We start from the raw sequence: 23,933 nt of genomic DNA, 5'->3' as shown, positions 1-23,933 counted from the left end.
GATTCCATCGCGTGGCAGTTAAACTGGGGCCAAACTGCATTCATCCTACAGTGTAGATGCACCCCAGGTAATGTTGAATCCTTTCTCATTGCTGTTAGTGTTATTTAGCATGATGGGAGTTTCAGTACAATAATTTTTGAATAGCCACATATTCCTCTACTGGAGTGCTTCTCAAGTGGGAGTTCCCCTCATGTTTTTGGCCTACAACTCCCAGAAATCCCAGCAAGTTTACCAGCTGTTAGGATTTCTTAGAGTTGAAGGCCCAAAACATCTGGGGGCCCCAGGTTGAGAACCATTGCTCTAATGACTGGTAAAATAGTCTGATATGTACTGCTTGATTGTAATGCTCTAATATGTACTGTTTGATTCTGATAGTCCTTCAGAGTCAACATTTTAAAATGTGTGTGGGGCAAGGGGACAAACAAGCATGCAAAGATTTGGCTTGGTCAAATTCCGCTCAAGCCTTGATAGAAAAAACATTGTTTAATAACTTCTTTCAATGTTTTAAAACCAAACACACACACAAAATATTACTCTCTCCATCCTGAGGGAGGAAAACTTTGTATTTTATGTTTCCCTGGTGTGTCGCTGCTTTGTTTCCATTCTGCCAGGAGACAGCGATTTTAACACAACATTACACACACTGCTGTTGCTGTTGCTATTCCTCCAACATGAGAGGAATGAAAATAGGTGGCAGTCGCTAGTCTTTAACAGCAGTCTTTTCTGTCGCAATCTAGACAACATTGAGGTCAAGAAATGCTAGGAATGCTGGAAGAGAGAAGCCAAGTTGCACATACAATGTGCTCAGAGCAAACTATCCCTAAGATCCTTATGTTCTAGGTTGTAAAGCAGTGAGTACCTCATAAACACTTTGTTTTTTTTTAGTGCCTTTTTATAAAGGAGATCTGGTGGTACTTTTAAAATTGCTCATTTAACTTTAACTCTAGGAACAAGTGGTTTCTGCTAGGATAGCACATAAGTGAAAAAAAGCATTATTCCCTTCTCATTTCCCTTTTCCTACTTGATTCCTTCCAATCAACCTGAGCTCTACTTCGTTCAGCATTTTCTTAAGTGTGTGGGAGCTGTAGCACCTAGGTGAGAGCACATTACAAAGTTTGTCCCTCATCCCCCTGAAATCCTCATGGCACCACAACCTTGGCTGGTTGGGTGAATTCTGGAAACAAGGGGGGGGGGGGGGGGAGAGAATTCCAAGCTGTGGCTTGTAGTAAAGCTCAGTTTGCTTCAATAGGACTTCACCACACTAGAGCAGAGGTTCCCAACCTTTGGGCCTCCAGGTGTTTTGGACTTCAGCTCCCACACTTCCTAGCAGTTGTGATTTCTGGAAGTTGAAGTTCAAAACACCTGGAAGCCCTAAGGTTGGGAACCACTACACTAGAGCATGGATCCACTTTAAATCTGGTTGCTGCCTCCTGCAGAATTCGGAGGCTTATAGATCAGCCTTTAAACTGCTCAACCAGAGAAGTCCTTGGCCACACTAAACTACAAACCCCAGAATTCGGCAGGAGGCAGCAACTGGATTTAAAGTAGATTCATGCTCTAGTGGGATGAAGCAGTTTGTCATGTGAGAAACCTTTCTGACTTATGGCAAATGTAAAGTGATCCTATTGTGGGTGGGGTTTTCTGGGGCTGAGAGTATGTGACTTGCCTATGTGTGTCACCCAGTGTGTTTCCATAGCGTAGCAAGGAATCAAACCCTTGTCTCCACAATCGTGGTTCAATTCTCAAACCAAAAGATTTCACATTTCAGTGCATGTGCAGAAATCCAATGGGGAAGAGCTAAAGTGAAATTCCAGGTAAGATTCTACCAAAACCATTCAAAGCAATGGCGCTGCCAAAACCGTTCAAAGCAAGGGCACTGCCAACCTATTCGCATTAGGGCTCAGTTGAAGTGTTTTTTTTTTTTCCTGTGTGCCATACATTGTATTGAGGGGTTGTTGTGGCCTTCCTTTTTAGGAGCTGGAGGACTCATGGGCTTCACTATGGCACACTGTGTTGCTGGGTTGTTGTTGTTTTTTACCAAGACCAGGGGACCAGAGGAAGGAAAAATCATAACAAGACACTGGGAGATTTGTATACATTTTATAGAACTGGGTTGTTGTGTGTCTTTCGGGCTGTGTGGCCATGTTCCAGAAGCATTCTCTCCTGACGTTTCGCCCACATCTATGGCAGGCATCCTCAGAGGTTGTGAGGTATGCCTGCCATAGATGTGGGCGAAACGTCAGGAGAGAATGCTTCTGGAACATGGCCACACAGCCCGAAAGACACACAACAACCCTGTGATCCTGGCCATGAAAGCCTTCGACAACACATTTTATAGAACTACTTTTGAATGGCAATACCCAATTTTTTTGGACCCACTTGCCAAAAGGACTGACAAATAATGCTTCATAGTATCAGTCCTGAGTCCCCTCGAGGAGATAGGGCAGAATATAAATAAAGCCTTCTTCTTCTTATGGTACCCGGTGCTTCTGAAATTGGATAGTTATTACTTCTGTATTGATTCTGCTCATAAGTTGGGTCTTTCCACAGCTTGTTGATATCTGCCATGACAGTATACTGGTATTCCACATAATGGTTTTTGGAGAAAGCACTCTTAGTGTCCCCATTACCTATACCAGTGGTTCTCAACCTGTGGGACCCCAGATGTTTTTGGCCTGCAACTCCCAGAAATCCTAACAGCTGGTAAACTGGCTGGGATTTCTGGGAGTTGTAGGCAAAAACACCCAGGGACCCACAGGGTGAGAACCACTGACTTATATAGTTGGCCTTTCATATCAGGACTCTCTTGTGGATACCAAAATCCATGGTTGCTGAAGTCCCATTATATACAATGCCATAACAAAATAGTTTCCCTTATATAAAATGGGGAAAATCAAATTTTGCTTTTGGGATTTTTTGGGTTGGGGATATATTTTCAAGCCATGAATGGTTGAATCCATAGATACAAGAGGTCTGACTATACTGTTGTGCTGTTATTTTACTTTCCTTTGGCCTTCTGCCATCAAAGTGTTTCCACAGGGCTAAAACCTACGTTTCCCCATAAAACCAACACAATTTTTATTTGCACTTGCATATCAGTAATCTGTTTGAAAAGGGAGGGTCTCTGACTAAAAGAGATTTTGGTAATAAGAATAAGTTGCTATCAGCCATGCAGAAGAGGTGAGAGGTAATGAAATAAGATTTTATCTGACTGTCTCAATTACAGATGCTTTATAAAATGTTTTAGTTAAAATTGAAACATGATTTTTTTAAAGAAAAAAAGCTTGATTGTGCTCTGTGATGGGAAAGGGTGAAGGAAATCACTTTACAACAATACCTTGTTTATTTATTTTGGTAGACAGGTGGCCAGCTGATATTGTGATACCCAGAGTGTAGGCCATAATTCACATGGCAAATATAAAATAACAATAACAACCTGGAATAAAAGCTAACACAGTAGGTCTTTGTTATTTAATTTTTGTATTTTATTTTGTTCTAGCTTAATATTCACCAATGCGGATCTTTGTTCATTGGAGTTGCACTCTTAAATTACTTTCTGGTTTACAAAACCACAGAGCCTCTCTGAGGAAACATGTGGATGTTTTCTTGCACATGTTTTCTGACTTTAAAGAACATTGTCATTTATGGGGTACCGATGTCTTCTGGTGCACTGGTGCTTAAAAAGGACTAATACTTACCTACAGTAATATGGTTGTAAGTAGCCAGTTTGTGTTGAGGAAACTTGAGATGTTATCACTTGAGGGTGGTAAAGTACAATTAAGGTATGATAAAAAGTGCCCTTTGATAGGACTTACTGCACGATGTCTTGGCTCTCCCATAGTCGCATTGCGCTGGATTGTGATTGGATCATCTTCTTTCAGTGATGGGGAAAACCTGTCAGTGACTCCAATATCACTGTTGGACAATACTTTCCACTCTTCTTTGTACAATTTTTTTTTGTTCTGCTGCAGTCCCGGCATTGTAAAACAAATGAAGGTCTCATGAAAATGCCACAACTATGCAGTTGCTACAAAATAGAAGAAAAAATTCAGTGCTGGGCAGGGCAAACAAGGATAGGAAGCAAGGCTGTGTGGAAGACTGATTGTGGTAATTTGGATCACTAAAGTGCCAGCACTGTGAAATGTGAAAGAGATTGTTCCAGTAATGGTATGTTTTCTATTAGAATGATGTAACAAGGTGTGATAAAGTCTTCAGTCACAGGATACATGAGAGCTTGTTTTTTTCCAATGGGATGCCTTTCTGGATTGGATTGTTTCCATATTCCTTCTCAGAGATAGGGTCAATCAACATTTAAATCTTTCTTTTTGGAGGAGTTGCTCAGTTCTAATCCTGCCATCCTCAAGAGTGCTGGGATTGTCAGCAATCCTAGTCATTGAGGTCTATGGCTTTCCTGGCAATTTTGCTTCCTTCTCTTTCTTATCCAGTATATAGATAGATCTAGGAATGTGAATTAAGCACAGTAGTTAGAGAGGAGGACAGATGAAGGTAGCAGCAACAGCAGGAATATGGAGAGGAGCAGCTGTGGTAGAAAATGGGCTGCAGGATGCGAGCGATGGAGTGAAAGGGGATATTTTACATTAGTGGCTTAGGTTTGATGACATTTGGAAGGTATAAGGATTCCAAAGCACCTGGGATGCTCAAGAAAGCTCTGTAACATTCAAGAATGATCTAAACGTTGAATGCGATGTATTCAACTTTCAAAAGGCAGTGAATAATTTTGGGAAGAACTATGCTGAGAATATTTTTGTTTTTGAAGAATATTCTCATCACTCTGGAGATCTCCAGTAACCACGGATATTCCCATTCTCCTGTTTCCACTTGAAAGCACACAGCTTTCATATTCTGTCAGTATATTTCTGCTACTCTGAATCATTTCCCCTCAGGAAGAATTCTACCTATCCAGGAATAGCTAAATAATGAACTTCAATGTATTCTTCCACCTTGTAGCAGCTGAAGAATCCTGAGCTCATGAAATGCATCTGACTCTATGCCATTTTTTTCTTTATTGCATTTGTAGGATGCAAGCACCTTTGGAAAAAAAATATGATCCAGCCAAAGGATTGTAATGAAAGAAACCAATAATTTTTTTTGTGGCTTAAATTTCAGACATCTGTTTTAGATTCCTTGAAGGTGCATCCTCCAAGAAGGTGTGTCTTCCAAAGGAGGAGGGCACACCATTTTGATTCCTTTGAAATGTATATGTGGTCGTTATTTACCTGTATATATGGTATTCTTCTAAATTGTCATATCAGCTTGGTTGCATATGACTCTTAGATTTGAAGGAACAACTTCTGTCCCAGTCTCATAAAATAAAGAGAGGATCATATGAGTGAATGACTTGCAGTGTAAAGGGGTTGCAGTGAATAGGGCACTTGAAGGAAGCCCTATCTATGTATTAGCACAGGATTGGTTTATTTTTAGAGCAGTTACCAAGCCAAAACAACCTTCTGTGTTTTTCAGTTTGATTAGACTACATTTATCCTTATCTGTAGACTTCCTTTTTTCCAAATTCTGCAGACCCAACCCAATCCCTTTTGATAGCTAAACCATTTTCCCAAGCAAGGTGAATTTGGGGCAATGAAAGGATTGTTGTAGAGGAAGAAATGTTATTCAGTTGTATGGTATTGGTGTAGACTAAAGCCATACTTTGCTTTATGCTAGAAAACCATGACTCTGGTGAAATTAGTAGTTTTCAGAAGAAATAGCCTCTTAGAAATAAGAAACTAGTTGATCAGGGGTGTTGACTGTGATTTTGCTTTTACTAGCAGAAGTGAACTTGAAGTTCTTTTAACTCACATATCTATTCCTGATTTCCACGAAGGCATTTGTAGTTTGAGTGCTGGGAGTGAAAAATGTAGCTCACCCCTGAAGTAAATGATTCTTTATAAAGAACAGATTGGACAGATCTCTAGCCTGTGGGATTTATGGTCTGAATCTCTTCACAGATCTAGAAAATCCTTTAGGTGTACACATGGATATATTTTATTCTCTTCGTTCATGGCATCCAAGGTAGGATAACTTTTAATAGTTATAATTATACAATGTGCATTTTTGCAGTATCTGAAAAAGTGAGCACAGAACAATGGGCGTTTTCTTCTGATTGCTGTTCACACCCAGACTTGTCTCCTTGAGTGTATTACCATTTGCTTCTCATGTGGTTTACATTCACATCTTAATCTTTTGATGTTTCAAAAGAGATTTCTTTTTTTTTGGGGGGGGGGGGGGGGGAGTTGGTGCCTGTTACTTTGAGTTTGATGCCAGGGTGAAATCTTCATGACATACACTTCGTGATTGTTCAAGTTGGGCTGGAGTAATTCAGAGTTTGATGGCCCTGAGATATTTGCAAAGACAAGCTGAAGAACTCAATATTAGCTGGAAGCATCTGTGTTACAATCTAATGGGATTGTATCCATTCATCTAGGAGTTAGTAGTGTATTCCATCACCAGCTTGCAGCAAATGGCCCGAGTCTGTTCTGGAGCAGCTGATAAAATTTCCAGAAGAGGATTTTGGATATGTGGGCGTCTGTAAGGAAGAGGACAAATTGACAAAGTACTGTTGCAAAAGCAAAAGTTCTCCTGTAGGACACATTGGGTTCTTTCAATGCAGAATAATCATACAGGGGTTGCAAGTCGTTCCAGAAAGGGAATCCTTGCATTGCAAGATGTTCCATCATTTGTAGTGACACTGCATTGTTGAAGAGTAATGCAGATGGAAGAACTGGAAAGCAAAGTCTGCATTGTTAGTAAAGGTTTTCCCCTGACATTAAGTCTAATCATGTCCGACTCTGGAGGTTGTTGTTCATCTCCATTTCTAAGCCGAAGAGCCAGCATTGCCCGTAGACGCCTCCAAGGTCATGTAGCTGTCATGACTACATGGAGCACCTTTACCTTTCCGCTGAAGTGGTACCTACTGATCTACTCACATTTGCATGTTTTTGAACTGCTTGGTTGGCAGAAGCTGGGGCTAACAGCAGAAGCTCACCCTGCTCCCTTAATTCGAGTCGTTGACCTTTTGGTCAGAAAGTTCAGCAGCTCAGCGGTTTAATCCGCTGTGCCACTATGGGGCTACATACAATCCAGTTCAGTATTTTGAATTTTCAAGTTATTTTTATTCACAATGTAGTATATATGAAGTAGTGTACTTGTTAATTGCTGTCAAGTCAACTTCCCATCTTGATGACTCGAGAGACCTCCAGGTCACTCTGCCATCATCACTCCTGTTCAGTATTTGCAGACTCAGGACCGTGATTTCCTTGATTGCATCTGTCCATTTAAAATTGATAGTCTAATTATGGAAAAGGTAGACTGGAATAAAAGAACAATTTGGAATTATTGTGAACGGCAGCAGCAAACTAATTCAAGTCATGTGGTCTTTCATTGGCTAATGATGTAGTTGTCCCAGCTTGCCAGCATTGAATAAAAGTTTCTGCCTTCTTTGACTGGAGGCCAATAAAATACAGCCAGGTTGAAATCTGGTATGAATGCTCAGATAAAAAGATAATGCAAGTACGCACAAACTGGCAAATATTTTAATTTTTTTTTTTAAAAATGCCTACAGGTCCAAACGTATACCTCAACTTGTGTTGAACCCCATCACTGCTGGAATTGTTCCTGACTTTGGGCTTGTCTGCACATTACATTTGCCACACGAAGTCTCTCACAGCTATTCTCTACACCAAGGGTCCCCAAACTTTTTAAACAGGGGGCTGGTTCACGATCCTTCGGACTGTTGGAGGGCCGGACTATAGTTGGCCACCGAGAAATAATAATAATAATAATAATAATAATAATAATTATTATTATTATTATTATTATTATTATTATTATTCCAGCATATCTATCTTGTTTGCTGTGTCATACAATAAAATAACAACAACAACAACAACAACAACAACAATAAAAAAAGGGTTGGAAGAGACCCTTTGGGCCACTGAGTCCAATCCCCTTCTGCCTTTGTGCACCGAAAGCACAAGCAAAGCACCCCTGACAGATGGCCACCCAGCCTCAATGTTAATAATAATAATAATAATAATAATAATAATAATAATAATAATAATAATAATAAAAAGAGGGTTGGAAGAGACCCTTTGGGCCATTGAGTCCAATCCCCTTCTGCCTTTGTGCATCAAAAGCACTAGCAAAGCACCTGACAGATGGCCATCCAGCCTCAATGTTAATAATAATAATAATAATAATAATAATAATAATAATAATAATAATGTGATTTTGTGATACGAAATCCAGCATATCTATTTTGTTTGCTGTGTCATAAAATATAATAATAATAATAATAATAATAATAATAATAATAATAATAATAATAATAATGGTTGTAAGAGAAGAAGAGACCCCTTGGGTCATTTAGTCTAACCCCCTTCTGCCCTTGTGCCATGGGGGTGGGATAAATGGCTTCGATGGGCCGCATCCGGCCCCCGGGCCTTAGTTTGGGGGACCCCTGCTCTACACGGTGGCTCTTTTATGCCCTACCCCAACATGAAGTTCTTGAAAACTCATACTGTTTCTAATGTATATACATGACTGGCTTATACATATTTCTGTACCATTACATAAGTCATTTGCATGCCAATAATGACAGAGCAGATGTTGGTGCCATGAGGAAACCAAATATGTTTACAGATAGTACAGCTAATGTGTGGTTTTCAGCATGCTGTCACATGATAGCAATTCTGTTATGGTATGGTAAGGAGAACTTGGACCAAATCAGTGGTCCTCTGCCTGGGGAATTCTGGGAGCTTCATTTAAAAAGTACTTTTACCGAGTCCAGTGAAAAGTTTAACATGTAGGCCACTTCTAAGAACCAATTCACACAAGTTTTTATGGGACGCTGATTTGCTGTGTTTATCATTTCCTGAACAGCAAAGTAGGGAACGATGGTTCTCCAGATTTTCTTGTACTGTAGCTCCCAGAATCCCTCACCATTAAATACACTGACTAGGGTTGGTGTGGACTACCATCTAACAACATCTAAAGAACCACAGCTGACCAGTGGTGTCATACAGCTTGAACATGTGCACAATTATCTACCTGAATTGACTGCTATGGCTTTCAGTTGCTTGCACTTTTCATGTTAAGCCAGACTCATAAGTTTTCAGTATCTGCTTGTGGGATCAGGCTTTACAGATCCATGATCCATTTTGCATAACCACAATTCAGTTAGTATCAAATAACCTGGAGGCAGAGTTTGGAAGGAGCTCAAAAAGCTTTCTGGTGATAATCAGAACCCTGATAGTCCTTAGTGATCTATTGTTAACCAGGCTATTTGTACAGGAAGGAAATGTTTTCCACGAATGTTTAATGATTTGCATGTTTTCCCCTCTTTTTAAAGGATGGCGAAGAAGTGTTATTGGGGATGGGTAACAAGAAACACATACCAATTTGGGGAAGGACATTGACAGCGAAAAACAGAAGCAGGAAGCCATAAGGTGTTCTGTAGCTGAAAGGGCCATCAGAATAATAATGAGAACAATGTGTGTGTTGTCTGTGGCTCTTGGTCAAGGGATTCATATATATTTATGTGTGTGTCCTTGATTGAATTTGCAGAGATAATGGTGAAATAGCTCTGTGATTCCTTGTTCTTCTATTTATATATGCCAGCGAGGTGCAACAAAGTAGTTCTACTTGGTCTGTGAGTATAATGGGATAAGCATATGTAAAGATGAATGCTCACCTAATGGAGAAAGAGACAAAGTGGAAGTGAAAACCCAAGATGTAAAAATGTACCCTTAGGGCTTTGGAACTTTGCCCTGTTTTACTCTTTACTTATTCTATGAACTATATAATAACTTGGCTCTTCTCTATTTGTAATATCTTTTGTTGGAGTGCATTAAATCATCCCACTGATTTTTCTCTATCCCTCTTTCATTTCTGCCTGTGAAGCCACCCGCTTCCCAACCATCCGTTTGTTGAAAATCTTTACCTGTCAACCAGTCAAGATATCTCCCTGGTCTCTTGGTATAAGCTAGCATATTAATGTCTTGTGCAGCCCCACAGGCAGACAGCACCATGCTGCGTATGTGCTTCCTCTTTTCGGTCAACTTCACTTTGATTCAAGATTGCTGGCATCTTCCCACCCTTTGGCTGTCAGCCATCACCCCCTTGATTAAACAGCATACATGGTCCAACGCCCACCCTCAGCTGTCCATCTCATCTTTGACAACCAAGGGAGATTCCTTTGAATATTTAAAGTAGAGCTGGGAAAAAGAAGGTCCTCTAGATCTTGTTGGACTGAAATGCCTATAATTTCTACCCGACATATTTACGAGAGAGAGAGAGAGAGAGAGAGAGAGAGAACTGAGAATAATGGAATCTATAGCTCAGCAGCTCCTGGAGTGCAACATGCTCATTTAGCGCAGAGTTTCTCAAACTGTGCTCCTCCAGATGTTTTGGACTCCTGCTCCCACAATTCCTAACAGCTGGTAAGATAGCTGAGATTTCTGGGAGCCGAAGTGCAAAATACCTGGAAGAGCAGAGTTTGAGAAACACTACTGTAGCTTGAAGGAGCCTGACAGAAGCCTGCTGGCTCTAGAATAGGCCTGGACAAACTTTGGCCCTCCAGATGTTTTGGACTTCAACTCCCACAGTTTCTAACGGCCTACCAATTGAAGTCCAAAACACCTGGAGGACCAAAGTTTGCCCAGGCCTGCTCCAGAAGATCACTTGAGAGTTTCAGTTCCTTGAGTTCCAGTTAACGGTTACATACACATATGTACCGCATACGTACACAATTGGAGGTAGACTTTTTAAAAAGGTACCCGTTCAGACTTACATACAAATTCACTTAAGAACAAACCTACAGAAACTATCTTGTTCATAACTTGGGGACTGCCTGCATACAAATACACATCTAGATCTCAGTTACTTCAAAAACCTTTCCAAAGTGGCTAGTTGAGTTGTACAATTAATATAAATTAATATACATATTTTGCAGTTGGGAAACATCACGCTAAAATGTGAGTGATTAGTACAAGGGTAGCCATGATAGAGATACAGCTTGATCATCCTTTAGCTGGAATTCTGAAATCCAAAATATAAAATCTGAAATAGCCCACATGAGTGACCGAGATAGAGACACCTTTGGTTTTTGATGATTCCATGTACACAAACTTTGGTTCTTGCACAACATTATTAAAAATGTTATGTATAAAACTGCATTCAGGTGATCTCTATATGAATGTTGTGTTTAGACTTGGGTCCCATCTATGAGATATCTCATTTTGTATGTATTCTCAAATTCATGTATTCTAAAAATCCCTCCCCCCCCCCCCCCCCCCCCCGGGCAAAAAAATAGAATCCTAAACATTTCTGGGCCTAGGCATTTCAGATAAGTAATACTCAACTGAATTATCTTCTTCAGTTATCTATAGTACTATGTTAGGTACCCAGTGATGCAAGAGTTAAGTCTTTTGTAATGCTATTTATAAGAAATAGTTGTTGTTTGCTTTTGTTTAAATGAATCATCCCATTAGAAAATGCATAAGGATGTGGATGAACTGCAATTCCCAACATCGTAGGTTAATTCCTCCCCCACCCCACCCACCCCCCAAAATAAATCAATGGCAGTATTCAGCACATTGGGCATTTATGCCAAATTTGGTCCAAAACTATTGTTGGCAGGGTTGGTAGGGTCGATAGCGCTCTTTGATTATGGGTCAACTACAGCTCCCAACATGGTGGGTGAATTCTGCCCCCCCCCCCCAACCCTGCCAGTATACAAAGTTGGTCAGGTTGGGTCTGAGTGCCAGGTTTGGCCCAGCTCCATTGTCAGTGGGAGTCACAGGGCTCTCTGTATGTGGGAGCCATCTGGGAAATTGCCCACCCGCCCACAAATACATAGTCATACAGATTGCTAAAACTATTGGAATGTAGAAATCTTTGTTAATCTACTAAAAATCATTCAAAAAAATCTGCCAATAGGTCAGGTTCTACCTTTTTTCCATCCATTTTTTGTTGAAGCATTAGATATGCTATTTATCTTTTATGCTAGAGAAATGGGAGGAGGGAAGGAAGATGAGCAGATGCCAGTGCAGAATGGGAGGAAGCTGTATTGCTTTCTATAGGAGTTAACTTGGAATGAGAGGTTGCGTAAACATAAAGTAAAAAGATTGTAAGGATCATAATTGGCTACCATAATACAGTAAGCTTCCTGCTTTGCTGCTTCCACTGCTTGTGAGTTAATATTAGTAGATATTGTTAAGAGGATTCAGGTTAACCAGAAAGTGAGTTGGGTTCTTAAGGATAATATATGTGCAGTCAACATAGCACCAAAAGATACATCACATTTGGCTTTGGAGATGGTTTCTGTGATTCAAGAACAACGTGTGGAGCGACACGTCTGTTAATTAAGAATTAAACATTGAAGACTGTCAGAAACCAAAGGCCCAAACTTGTCGGAATTTATATTCATAATCTGACATTTATGTCCTAGAATCATTTATCAATCCACAGTATGTAGAGTGTATCTTTGTGTGTGTGTGTGTGTGTGTGTGAACTTACCACTCAGTTACTTGAAAGTAATGTGGAGACCTGGTTCTCCCCCAGGGAAGAATAAAAGGAAATGTATTCTGGGTGTTTGGTTTAGCTGTCATTTTAATGAGAACTTTTAGAAAAGCTACATTTCATTGGATCAGAAAATGGCAGCTATAATCATAGCTGTAGTTTTCTCATTTTTAGGATTTCATGTTCAGTAGTAAGTTCAAACATTGCATGTTATTTGGGGGGGGGGGAGGATTCTGTGGAGAGAGTTGCAACTAAGGTAATTGTAAAACAAGCACATTAAGAATTTTGGGGGTAATAGACTCTAAATCAGTAGTTCTCAACCTGTGGGTCCCCAGATGTTTTTGCCTTCAACTCCCAGAAATCCTAGCAGCTGGTAAACTGGCTGGGATTTTTGGGAGCTGAAGGCCAAAACACCTGGGGACCCACATGTTTGAGAACCACTGCTCTATAGATATTAAGGCATTCTGGAAGAAAACTCAGAAGATTGTTTTCTCTTATGATTATTTATTTTATTAGGTCTTGGGATGGTGAGCCAATGTTGCCCTTTTGTAATTGGCAGTCAAAATTAAGTAATAGACAGTTAAGTTCATCAGATAATTAGGTTCCGTCTCCAAAATAATTCATTCTGTTTTACTAGTTGGGATGTGGTGCTGTAGGCTATATTTCAGAGGAAGGAACTGGCAAAACCACCTCTTGCGTATTCCTTGCTGAGGAATACCCTGCAAAACTCAAGTTATTATCATACAACTTGAAGGCATTACCCACACACGTAGATCATTTCACATTTTCCCTTGATTTGTTTTCACTTCATTACATCCCTGCTTTTGGTATTAAAAGGATCCATGAAGACAGCTCGTAAATTATGCAAATAACAGGAACATATTATTAAATGAAATAGGTAATGCCAGCCCAAAGACATGCAAAAAGATTGCCTTGGGATTAAAATGATATTTATCTGCAAGCATTATCATGTGCTTAAAAATTGTAAGCCAGACATTCAAAAACAGGCGAGGTTGCGAGGTTGTTTTGTGGGTTTTCTTTGACCTACAAATTGCACAGTAGGAGTACGACCATGTAAAAGCCCTTATTATTGTTAGCATCACTAGACTTATCCATTTGAAGGAAGGCACTGGTTGAGGGTGGGAGCAGGTTGTTACTTTGATGAAATTGCAGATTAAATGTTTTTAAAAGCTTGTACCAGATTCCTGTTATTCATTTATCTAATGAAGGATCTTGCCGTTGTTGTCTCAAGAGAACCCATTTCCTCATTAGTGGAGGGGAACTGCATTAGGTTCAAGGGCCACATCGCTACCATCTTGTAAATCAAAACAAAAAATGCCCCAAACACCCTCTAAGTGACATTTTTTGCTATCTTTTTAGGCTTTCCAGGGTCATGGTAATACTTTTTTAATCCTACGGAATAGAAGTCACATTCTGTTAAGAAAGGCTTCTCCTGGTTCTCAAATGTAGTGAAAATGTTTAGGGACATTTAGGGGTAATTTTGGAAGAAAAGATTTTGCACGCTTTTTTAAAAAAAAATTGTATTAAGTATTTTTACATACAGGTTTAAAATCGTAGGGTTCAAAAATGGGGGGGGAAGTAGGGGGTAGGGTGGAGGGTGGAGGGGGTGGGGCTAGGGGAGGGGGGTTATAGAAAAAAGGGAGGAAGAAGAAAGGGAAAAGGGGGAAAAACAAAGGGGGTGAGTTTGAGGGAGGGAGAGGGAGGGGGATAGAGAGAGGTTCTGGAGGGTCGGTTGGGTCTTTAGATGGTAGAGAGTGGTCCCCTTGTGGTGTTGGCTCTTCCGTGTTGTAGGATGGCTGTCAATTTGGGTGTGGGGAGGTCGTTTGCATCATGAAGAGACATGTTGTATTGCTAGGTTTGGGTATTTCTGGTTGTTCTTACGGAACTTCTTCAGGGTATGTCCGTCTTTTCCTTATGTACTCTTCAAATATTGACCAGTCTGTTTCTTTTATTGGTTGTCCGTGGTGGTTGTCCGTGGTGGAAAAGATTTTGCACGCTTTTGACTCCTGGAGGGCCTCCAGATGTGGTAGAAATTTCCCCCACACCCCCTAAGAAAGCATTTTGGAGACAGATGATATGGTTTATTAATTTCAAACAGCTATTGCATTTCACTGAGATGTAGTTCCATGGGTGTGACAAGCTAAGACACCTTCATCAACCACCACTTATGTTGTGTTCATTCTGGAAAGTATGGTTAAAGCTTTCCAAACAAGCCAGGATTTGTAAGTCAAATTGAAACCATGACTTTATTTCTAGACTTATTTGAAAACATTTACACAAGAGTATCCTGTCTTCAGTGCAACGGAGAGGTAAATTTAACTTTTCACTCTCTCCTAGAGAATGGAATATGTCTTGGTTTATTAAGTCAAAATGTAATTGTTTATCCTGGGCTATTGATTCCATTCCTTCTTTGGATAACACTGAACATTTTGAACATTATTTTGGTATTGGAGTAATTTAACATAGTTCTGTGTGCATGGAAAGTTATTCGATTTTGGCTAGCTTCATTTGACTTGTTTTCCTCCTTGGAACTCAAAGCTTCAGTTAAAATTTAACCGTGGACATTAAGAGACAGAGAGGCAAACAATAAGTAGTGTGAGCACACCGCAATATGTTCCCATTTTGCTGTCAGCCTGCACCAATAAATACTGTGAAGACTTAATGTATTTGCTGATCTTTTTACTCCCACTGACAAAGCAGAAGGAAAAATAACACCAGTAGAAAAAAGCACAGACCCTTCCCTACAACCCCTATGAGTTGTGCTACTGCTACCACTAGTCATGATGCTCCCCCTCCTTTATAATACAAATGCAGGGAGTTGTATAGGTTTATTTGTTTAACAACAAATGTTGCAAGGTAGCTCAGCTTATAATAATAATAATAATAATAATAATAATCATCATCATCATCATCATCATCATCAGGGGGCAGAGGCCTCTTACAAATAAAACAATCAGTCAAAGAAGAAGAACATCATGCCCTGGCAGAATATGTAAAGCAAAGTGAAGAACCTGCTTTGATTGAAGTCAAAAATCAGAAACTCCTCAAAGCACAGCAGACAAAAAACCAGTACAAGAAAACCGCACTACAAACTAGAGCTGACAGCTGGCACAACAAAACATTGCATGGAAAATTCCTTGACAAAATTGAAGGAAAAGCTGATAAGGAGAAGACCTGGCTATGGCTCACGAGTGGGACCCTGAAGAAGGAGACAGAAGGCCTGATCCTTGCAGCCCAGAAGCAAGCCATCAGAACAAATGCAATTAAGGCCAAGATCGAAAAATCAGCTGATGACCCAAAATGCAGACTCTGCAAGGAAACCGACGAAACCATTGATCATATCCTCAGCTGCTGTAAGAAAATCGCACAGACAGACTACAAACAGAGGCACAACTATGTGGCCCAAATGATTCATTGGAACTTATGCCTCAAGTACCACCTTCCAGCAGCAAAGAACTGGTGGGATCACAAACCTGCAAAAGTATTGGAAAATGAGCATGCAAAGATACTGTGGGACTTCTGAATCCAGACTGACAAAGTTCTGGAACACAACACACCAGACATCACAGTTGTGGAAAAGAAAAAGGTTTGGATCATTGATGTTGCCATCCCAGGTGACAGTCGCATTGACGAAAAACAACAGGAAAAACCCAGCCGCTAGATTGAACTTCAAAAACTCTGGCAGAAACCAGTGCAGGTGGTCCCGGTGGTGATGGGCACACTGGGTGCCGTGCCAAAAGATCTCAGCCGGCATTTGGAAACAATAGACATTGACAAAGTTACGATCTGCCAACTGCAAAAGGCCACCCTGCTGGGATCTGCGTGCATCATCCGAAAATACATCACACAGTCCTAGACACTTGGGAAGTGTTCGACTTGTGATTTTGTGATATGAAATCCAGCATAGCTATCTTGTTTGCTGTGTCATAATAAAATAATAATAATACACTTTATTCATATTCCGCCCTTCTCCCCTAGGGGACTCAGAGCAGATTACAGCATTTACATACATAGACAAACATTCAATGCCTTTACAATCACATGAAACACACAAGCACAAACAAATATTAAAACATTTAAAACCAATTACAGTTATTGTGGAGATTCATCAATATATTTTTCTAAGCTCAGTTATCAGTGATAAACATGAGCCAGAGAGAAAATTAAGAGAAGTCTCCACAAAATAAATAAAAATAAAATAAAATATGAAAATAAAACAAAAACAAAAGTCCCCACTAAAGCTTAGGAGGAACAGAGTCAAAAGTGTCGACTCGGCAAAGAAATCAACAGCCCCAATCCAAGCCAAGCCCGGTGGAAGGAATTCCATGGCTTAGGAGCAACCATTGAGAAGTCTCTGTCCTACATTCTCACCAAATGTGCCTGTTGTGGAAATGAGAGTAAGCCAAAGATCTGACATTTTAGTCTGGCTCATAGGGTGTTACAATCTTGAAGATAGTCTGGATCCAAGATGTTTGAGGCTTTTAAAGTCATAATGGGCACTTTGAATTGTGCCTGGAAACTAACAGCAAGGGGTATATTTGCCCTGTCACTGGCACAGTCAGCAGCATGAAAGCAACATTTTGGACTGCGTGAAATTTCATAAGAGTTTCTAAAGGCTGCTCCACGCAGACTGCATCATCAGTCCACTGTGATATAGAAGATGATGGCCACTTTCTGTTGTGCTCCGTCTCAAGTCAGCACAGGTGTTCCCTGCCTCCAAGTGTTCTGTATTTCAGCTCTCAGAATCCATGATCTTAATGGGATTTGGAGTTACGATCAAGAACCAGTGGCTTAACATGACAGTTTTAGACTGGGAGCTCTGCTCTTTGATGGAATCCTGCCCAGTGTGGTTGTGGAGGCTAAGGGGAAAGAGGTGACCTGAAGAATATTTTTGTTTGTATTATCCCTTTTTCTCTCTTTCTTTTTCATCACAACATCATTATTGGAGGAGGGAACCATCTCTAAGTGAGCATAAGACCTTGAAGTACACCCTGATCCTTGGCTGCTATGCCATTTAACTCTAAGCAGCCTTTCCTCTTGATTAGAGTCCCTGCAGACCTGAAGATGCATTCGTGGCTCATGCTATAGACATAGTGGTGAAGCCGTCCTTGTATGAAGATGCCATTGTGGTGTAATCATGGAAATTCCTTATGCTACCCCCAGAGTCGTGATCTCTTCCAAGAAGGGATGTTAATATTTGACTATTTCATCCTTGCAAATGTACTCGGAATGATTTCTGCTGCAGAGAAAACAAATATTTCTGTGCGGTTCTTGCCTGTTATTCACACATTCAAAGGGAAACAATTCTCCTGAGAAATAAGTGGGGGTTCTTTCTTGAGAATTCCAAAGTTTGGGGCAAAAATGCTATTTTTAGATTGCAATGTGTGTTTTTTGTACAAGGTTGCAGTTTTCTACAGAGAAATGCCCTAATCTCCTTCACAGTTGTCAATTCCTGCTCTAGAAGGAAGAGCAGAGGAGACTTCACATGTGTGTCAGAACATATGTCTGTGGTAGTAATGTACCAATACCAGTTTGTATAGATTAGTTCTTAATGTGGTGCATACCGGGAATTGGGTTTGTAACATGTCCAGTAATTGTTCCCTTCTACTCTGCAGCATGGGCGGACACCTCTCCATCTCGCGGCTTACAAGGGCCATCTCCATGTTGTCCAGATTTTGCTCAAAGCAAACTGTGATGTGGATCTTCAGGATGATGTGAGTAGATGCAACCCTGCTCCCCTTCTCCCAGCAGGGAAAATCCTTTGTCACTTTAGTTCACAAATCACTACAAGAAGTCAGCTGGTTTCACTGCTGCTGTTTAGAATAGATGTTTGCTTTGTTTGGCCAGTTTTAAAGCTTTATGGACCCAGCAAGGACAATGGCCTTACAATTTAGGGCTTTGAGCCAGTATTTTCCAGCACCTCTTATCACATATCATTAAGCAATAGTCATGCCTTTAAAGAATAAGAACTTTTGCTTTTTTACAGTACTAGAATTCTATTAACCATTTTAAAATACACCCTATCCCTTTCTCCAAGGATCTCAGAGCTAAAGTTGTACCCAAACTTGCATGTGAAACTTGTATTTGGAGAGAGAAGATGAAATGCTTCCTCCTTCACCCGATTCATGTTTTGCTTTTTTTTTGGCTCTGGCCCTTGCTCCCACCCACGCAGTTGGCAACTCCACTGACTCCCTGCATGACATCATTCACACCATTCAGAAGTGTAAAACCCGTGGCAAGAATGTTTGCATTTATAATGCCAGGAACATTTCTGAGTGGAACCAAAGTGCTTTGTGGCATGGGAATCGACTTTTTGTACTCCTTGTGGCTGGCCCTTTACCATTCATGCTGTTAGCATATGGTAATCACCCACATATAACAAATGAAATAATATTTGAATGACAGCCTTACATTGTTTTCACGTTGTTTACTGAATTTTGATTTCAATTAAATCTGTGCATGAGCTCATATAATATTTTGCAGAGCTGAAATCAAAGGTTTCCTATCTGGGGCTGTGGAGGGAAATCCCTCTGATTTCAACTTTAAGTAATACAGTGCATGCATGTGCATTTTTATAAATATATTCTCTTTTTCAGCATCTTTCCTCCATGATGCTACTCACTTTCTTAGATAAAATGCAATTGCTGAAAATGGTCAGCTTCTTTTAAATATGGTCTTTGTAGAATTTTGTTAAATTTACTTCTAAGCAAATATATTAATATTCCATTTATTGATTGTATATAGTGTTCTGTCTTTCTTCTCAACTGATAGTCCACCAGATGCTTTGAACTTCAAATGGCCACAGTCTCCATGGCAGGGGAGTAGAAGTTGAAAACATCTGGCGGGCCAAAGGTTGAGAACCACTGGTATTCAGGATTGACTTTCCCCAAGTTTATCTTCACAAGCACAATTATCTTGCTGTTTTTCCAGTACTATTCCCCACTGGATTTTATACCAGAAGGAAAATAAGTATGCAGTTTTGAAGACTTTCTCTTAAAAGGATGTTTTTGTATGTTTATTTGATTATTGTGTTTTTGGTGAGCTATAATAAATATCATAATAGATTTGTCATCTTCCTACTTTTACGTAATATAAATAAAGTCTAAAATGTTGTGGAGAATTTAAAATGCTGACTTCGTGTTCTACAGATGTTGACCGTTAAGCTATTGTAAAAGGCCTAATCATTAGTTGAAGAATGACCTCAAGTGGCCTTGAATGGGATTATTATGAATTTCTGCCTGTGGAGACCAGCTCTCTAGAGTATGAAACCCCAAGAAGTAACTCTTTCCTTCTCCCTGCTAATCCTGCAAGCCCTTATTGGAATCCTGATGCCATCTCTGATTGGTCAATGAGTGCTCACACAGCACATACCTCAGAAATAGTCAAGGGAACTGTGGCCCTGGTAAAAGAAGTCAAGGAAGAGAAAAATAAGAAAAAGCAGAGGAGAAAGGCTAGAAAGGATCCTAGAAGATTGCAAAGAGAGAAGGAGGTTAGAACTCTTAACTTCAGCTTCTCTCCGACATAGTTGCATGTAGCATTTTGGATTGGCCACCTGGCATGTCAGAGCTACTTGAAATGCGCATGGATGCATGTCTGCCACTATGATGATGTTTTGCCAATGAGTTACCCACCTGCCTTTCCCATAAAAGTCCCACTAAAAGTTATGTGATGGCTGTGTCTAAGCGATTACTTCCTGTGAGTTGTCTTCACAGTAAACATTCAAATGCTGCTGTCCTAATTTATATTACCACCCATTGTTTACCCCATGACTGATCAAATGGTGGTCCTCCAGATATGATTGGATTACAGTTTCCATTAGCTATAGTCAATTTAGGCACTTTCTACATTGCCATATAATCCAGAATATCAAAGAAGATAATCCACATTATCTGCTTTGAACTGGATTATATGAGTCTAAACTGCCATATAATACAGCTCAAAGCAGATACTCTGGATTTTATATGGCAGTGTAGAAGGGGCCTTAGTCAATTGTTGAGGGGTGATCAAAGCTGCAGTCCAATAATATCAAGAGGGCCCCTTGTTGCACATCCCTGGTTAACAAAAACAAAGAATGTGAAGCTCCCTTCCTTTTATCAGTGGTTTTTTGACTGTATTGGTCAATCAGTGTGTTGCTTTATGGAAATGTTAACTCTTTCCATATAGTCAGCCCTCCACATCCACTGGAGTTAGGGGTAAGGGACTCCTGTGAAAGTGAAAAACCATAAATAAGCTATTTTGTAACCTAAGAGACTACTCCTCTAGGAATCCCTAGGTCCTCCATAATGACTCCGTGAAGCTGACCAAGGAATCACACTAGGGGACCTAGAGATTTCTAGAGAGATAATCTGTCAAGGAATCTCTAGGTCATCTAGTATGACTCTGTGGTCAGTTTCCAGGGGACGTTGACCCTAAAGTTACACTGGGGGACCTAAAGATTCCTGGAGATAACATTTTATTAAAATTTGGGAATAATCAAATCCACAAAAGTCAAACCCACAAATGTGGAGGGCTGACTGTTTGTTTTAGGATTGTAAAGTGAAAAGTCAAGAGCTCTTGGTATTGCAGGGAGGTGGTTGGGTGGGTTTACTTTCTCAGCGACATATGGTTGACTCCATAAATGTACAAATGAATCAGAGGGTGAAGTGGATTGGGGCAATGCATGCCATGTTTTCAAAGTTGATTTCTGGATTGTTTTTGTTTTGTCACTGCCATGTCTGCCAAAATTCATTACATGGCACCATTTTTATGTGTAGGGGAAGAAGCAACACTGCTGCTGCTGCTGCTGCTGGTGGTGGTGATGATGATGATGATGATGATAATAATAATTCTTACCAGCCTGTCCTCACAGCTCGGGGCAGGGCACAAAACACATCATCATAAAAACATTAAATGAAATTCATGTCTTAAAACATATTTCTATAAAATAGACATGTTAAATTGCACAGAACAATTTGAAATTTGTAGTTAAAAATTGACTGGGTATGGCTGCGGGAAGGATGGTGGCATATGTGATCTGCATATTGCCCAACCCCCTTTTAAGGGCTGTTAACTCAGGATAACTGCTCACACAATCTAGTCTTCCCCACCTGGCTGCCTTCTGGTTCTGATTGATCACAACTCCCATCATCCCTAGGAATCACTGAGGCATGGGATGATAGAAGTTGTAAAGCAAGATATCCAGAGATGCCACCCTGTGGAAAGCTGACAAAAACAGACAAGCATTGAGGATCAGAGAGGAATAAGGAAGTTTAGCAACTTCTTGGTGTCATTAAGGAGAAATCAAGATTCTGTCTTTGAACAAATTACTTATTTCAAACTACCCACTCAAAAGGCATCAAGTGTGCAGATCCCCCTTAAGCAGTGTTGCTTGTCTCAGTACCACACGACATTAACCTATTATATGATCTCCATAGAAATCACTGGTCACCATATTGCCAATGTAGTAGGATGGTGCTATAATTCATATTTGAAAATCAGATAGATTACTTGGGTGGAAGGTGTCTTGCTAGCCAGCACAGCATTGTGCCTCATGGTGGGTCATAGGACCTCATCATACTTACCTAAATCAGCATCCTAGGATGCTTCCATGCCATCTTCAGGATGTAGTCCCACGATAGACATCACACAATGTTGTGTGACTTCTGGCAGAGGCTCTGCCCTCAACTGTGTTAAAAATGCCGTTGGACGCTTCCCCCAGAACATGGGTGACTTCCCGTGTTATGCTGGCTCCAGTGGCGCCAGCATGGGCCTCTCCGCAAGAGTGACACTTTCCCCATATGATGAATATGGCCCGGTGCCCCCTCTTTTGTTGCGGAGGTCAGGCAAAGTGAGATGCTTTGCCTGGCCTTTCTGATGAGACCCTTACTGAGCAGTGTGGATTAACTAGGCAGCATTACATTATTTAAAGAGAGGACAAAGGAAATGTGTGCTGTCCCAAATTTTTCTCTCCCCATTTCTTCCCCCAAAGCACATGATATAGTCAAGGGTGGGGAAGGGAGAGCATGTTTTAATAATTTCTTATGTTTTTTGGACAATTTTATTTGTACCCTGAGAGAAATTTACTACCCCAGTCTCAACAGTTCCTGGCAACACTGTGTGTATATATATGTGTGTGTGTGTTTATGTGATACACACTCACCTTAACACCCCTACTGACAGTCAAGGCAAGCTGCTCTAGATTACCATTTTATGGTGTTGCCTACTGGATGCAGGCTGGTTTTCAATTAGTCTGTGTTATTATGTTGTTGGAAATGCAACTTTCTACTTTGTGACTCGAGATTCCTTTTAATTGGAGAGGAGATGTTTCCCAGAGCAGATGTTGTCTTTCTCTGAAGCCAGCGTGCTTAATAAGTCCTTTAATGAACTACACTAGTTTTTCTTGTTGCTGTCACTCTGATCTAATTAAAATAATTGTTTCACCAAAAATGTATCAAGTGGATGAGCAAGTGGGTCTTTTGTTAAGAAACAATCATCAGTCTAATCCATTCTGTATGCAACAGCTGGCTCTTGAGTCCAGACTTGGAAAAAGGCATAGAAAAACTGCAGGAACACACTGGAGCCCCTAGTGAAAAATATGATTTGTTGTTTACCACTTGATAATCTTCAATTACTGGATTTCCCAATGAGCAGTAGTTAGATACACCACTACTAACACAAGGCTATGTGTGCAGACTCTGCAATCCATGTGTGCTATTTTATTTCTTGGTATGGCATCGTGAGTTATAAATCTCCTCCTAGCAGTTATGTCCAGGATCTGTGAAACATTTAGGAGGCAAACACAAAAGTCGGTCTCTCACGACTACCAAGCAAGTGTTCAACTTCTGAATAACTTTTTTTACAAATAGAGCAAGAAACCAGTTTTTCCACTTAAATATAGATTTTATTGCTGGCAATAATTGATAGCTTTCTACTCTTTGCTGCATCTTTACAAAAGACATGTTAGTCATGGATGCTTTTAAAAAGAACTCCCGCTATATCCTATTATAATTTGAGCCCAGAGAACTGAGTTTATTGCAGAAACATGGCATCCTTCAATACTAGATGCTTATTAAATGGGCCTCTGAATGAAAAGATCTATGGCTAAAGAGTACATATAATGCATGGGGAGGATCACAAGTTAACCTCTGCTTGAAATGATCAAGTGGCAAGCAAGCAAAAGGTCTCAGGGACTGGACCCCTTTCTGCACTACAAAATGATAGCACTGTGATCACCATTTTCAGAAGACCCCAGGTAGCATGATTACGTTGTTAATGAGGTTCTAGAAGACGTAGGAAAAAAGTGAATTGACTATGAAGCATCTTTGTCAGTTGGAACAACAGGAATGGATCAGGGCTCTGACCCAGCATGGGGCAGCTTCCCTTCTCCGCTCAATCTT

At 40.4% G+C, this 23,933-nt stretch overlaps 1 protein-coding gene across 6 annotated transcripts in view; it reads left to right on the top strand.

Annotated features, from left to right (window-relative positions):
• ankrd6 (ankyrin repeat domain 6) overlaps positions 1–23,933 on the top strand; it is a 133,005-nt gene that overhangs the window by 85,134 nt on the left and 23,938 nt on the right. For 5 of the 6 annotated variants that reach the window (XM_062980776.1, XM_062980784.1, XM_062980780.1 and 2 more), the window contains 2 exons: positions 18,174–18,272; positions 19,870–20,047. In XM_062980776.1, the coding sequence (XP_062836846.1) occupies positions 18,175–18,272; positions 19,870–20,047 (276 nt within the window). In that variant the 5' untranslated portion in view covers position 18,174. The remainder of the gene's footprint in view (positions 1–18,173; positions 18,273–19,869; positions 20,048–23,933) is intronic. The other variant, XM_008119448.3, reaches the window with a different exon arrangement.

The sequence above is a fragment of the Anolis carolinensis genome, chromosome 1 (assembly GCF_035594765.1).
Source record: "Anolis carolinensis isolate JA03-04 chromosome 1, rAnoCar3.1.pri, whole genome shotgun sequence".
In the NCBI taxonomy this organism is placed as follows: domain Eukaryota; kingdom Metazoa; phylum Chordata; class Lepidosauria; order Squamata; family Dactyloidae; genus Anolis; species Anolis carolinensis.
The sequence above is the reverse complement of the archived record's forward strand: the minus strand, read 5'-3'. Positions and strand labels throughout refer to the sequence as shown.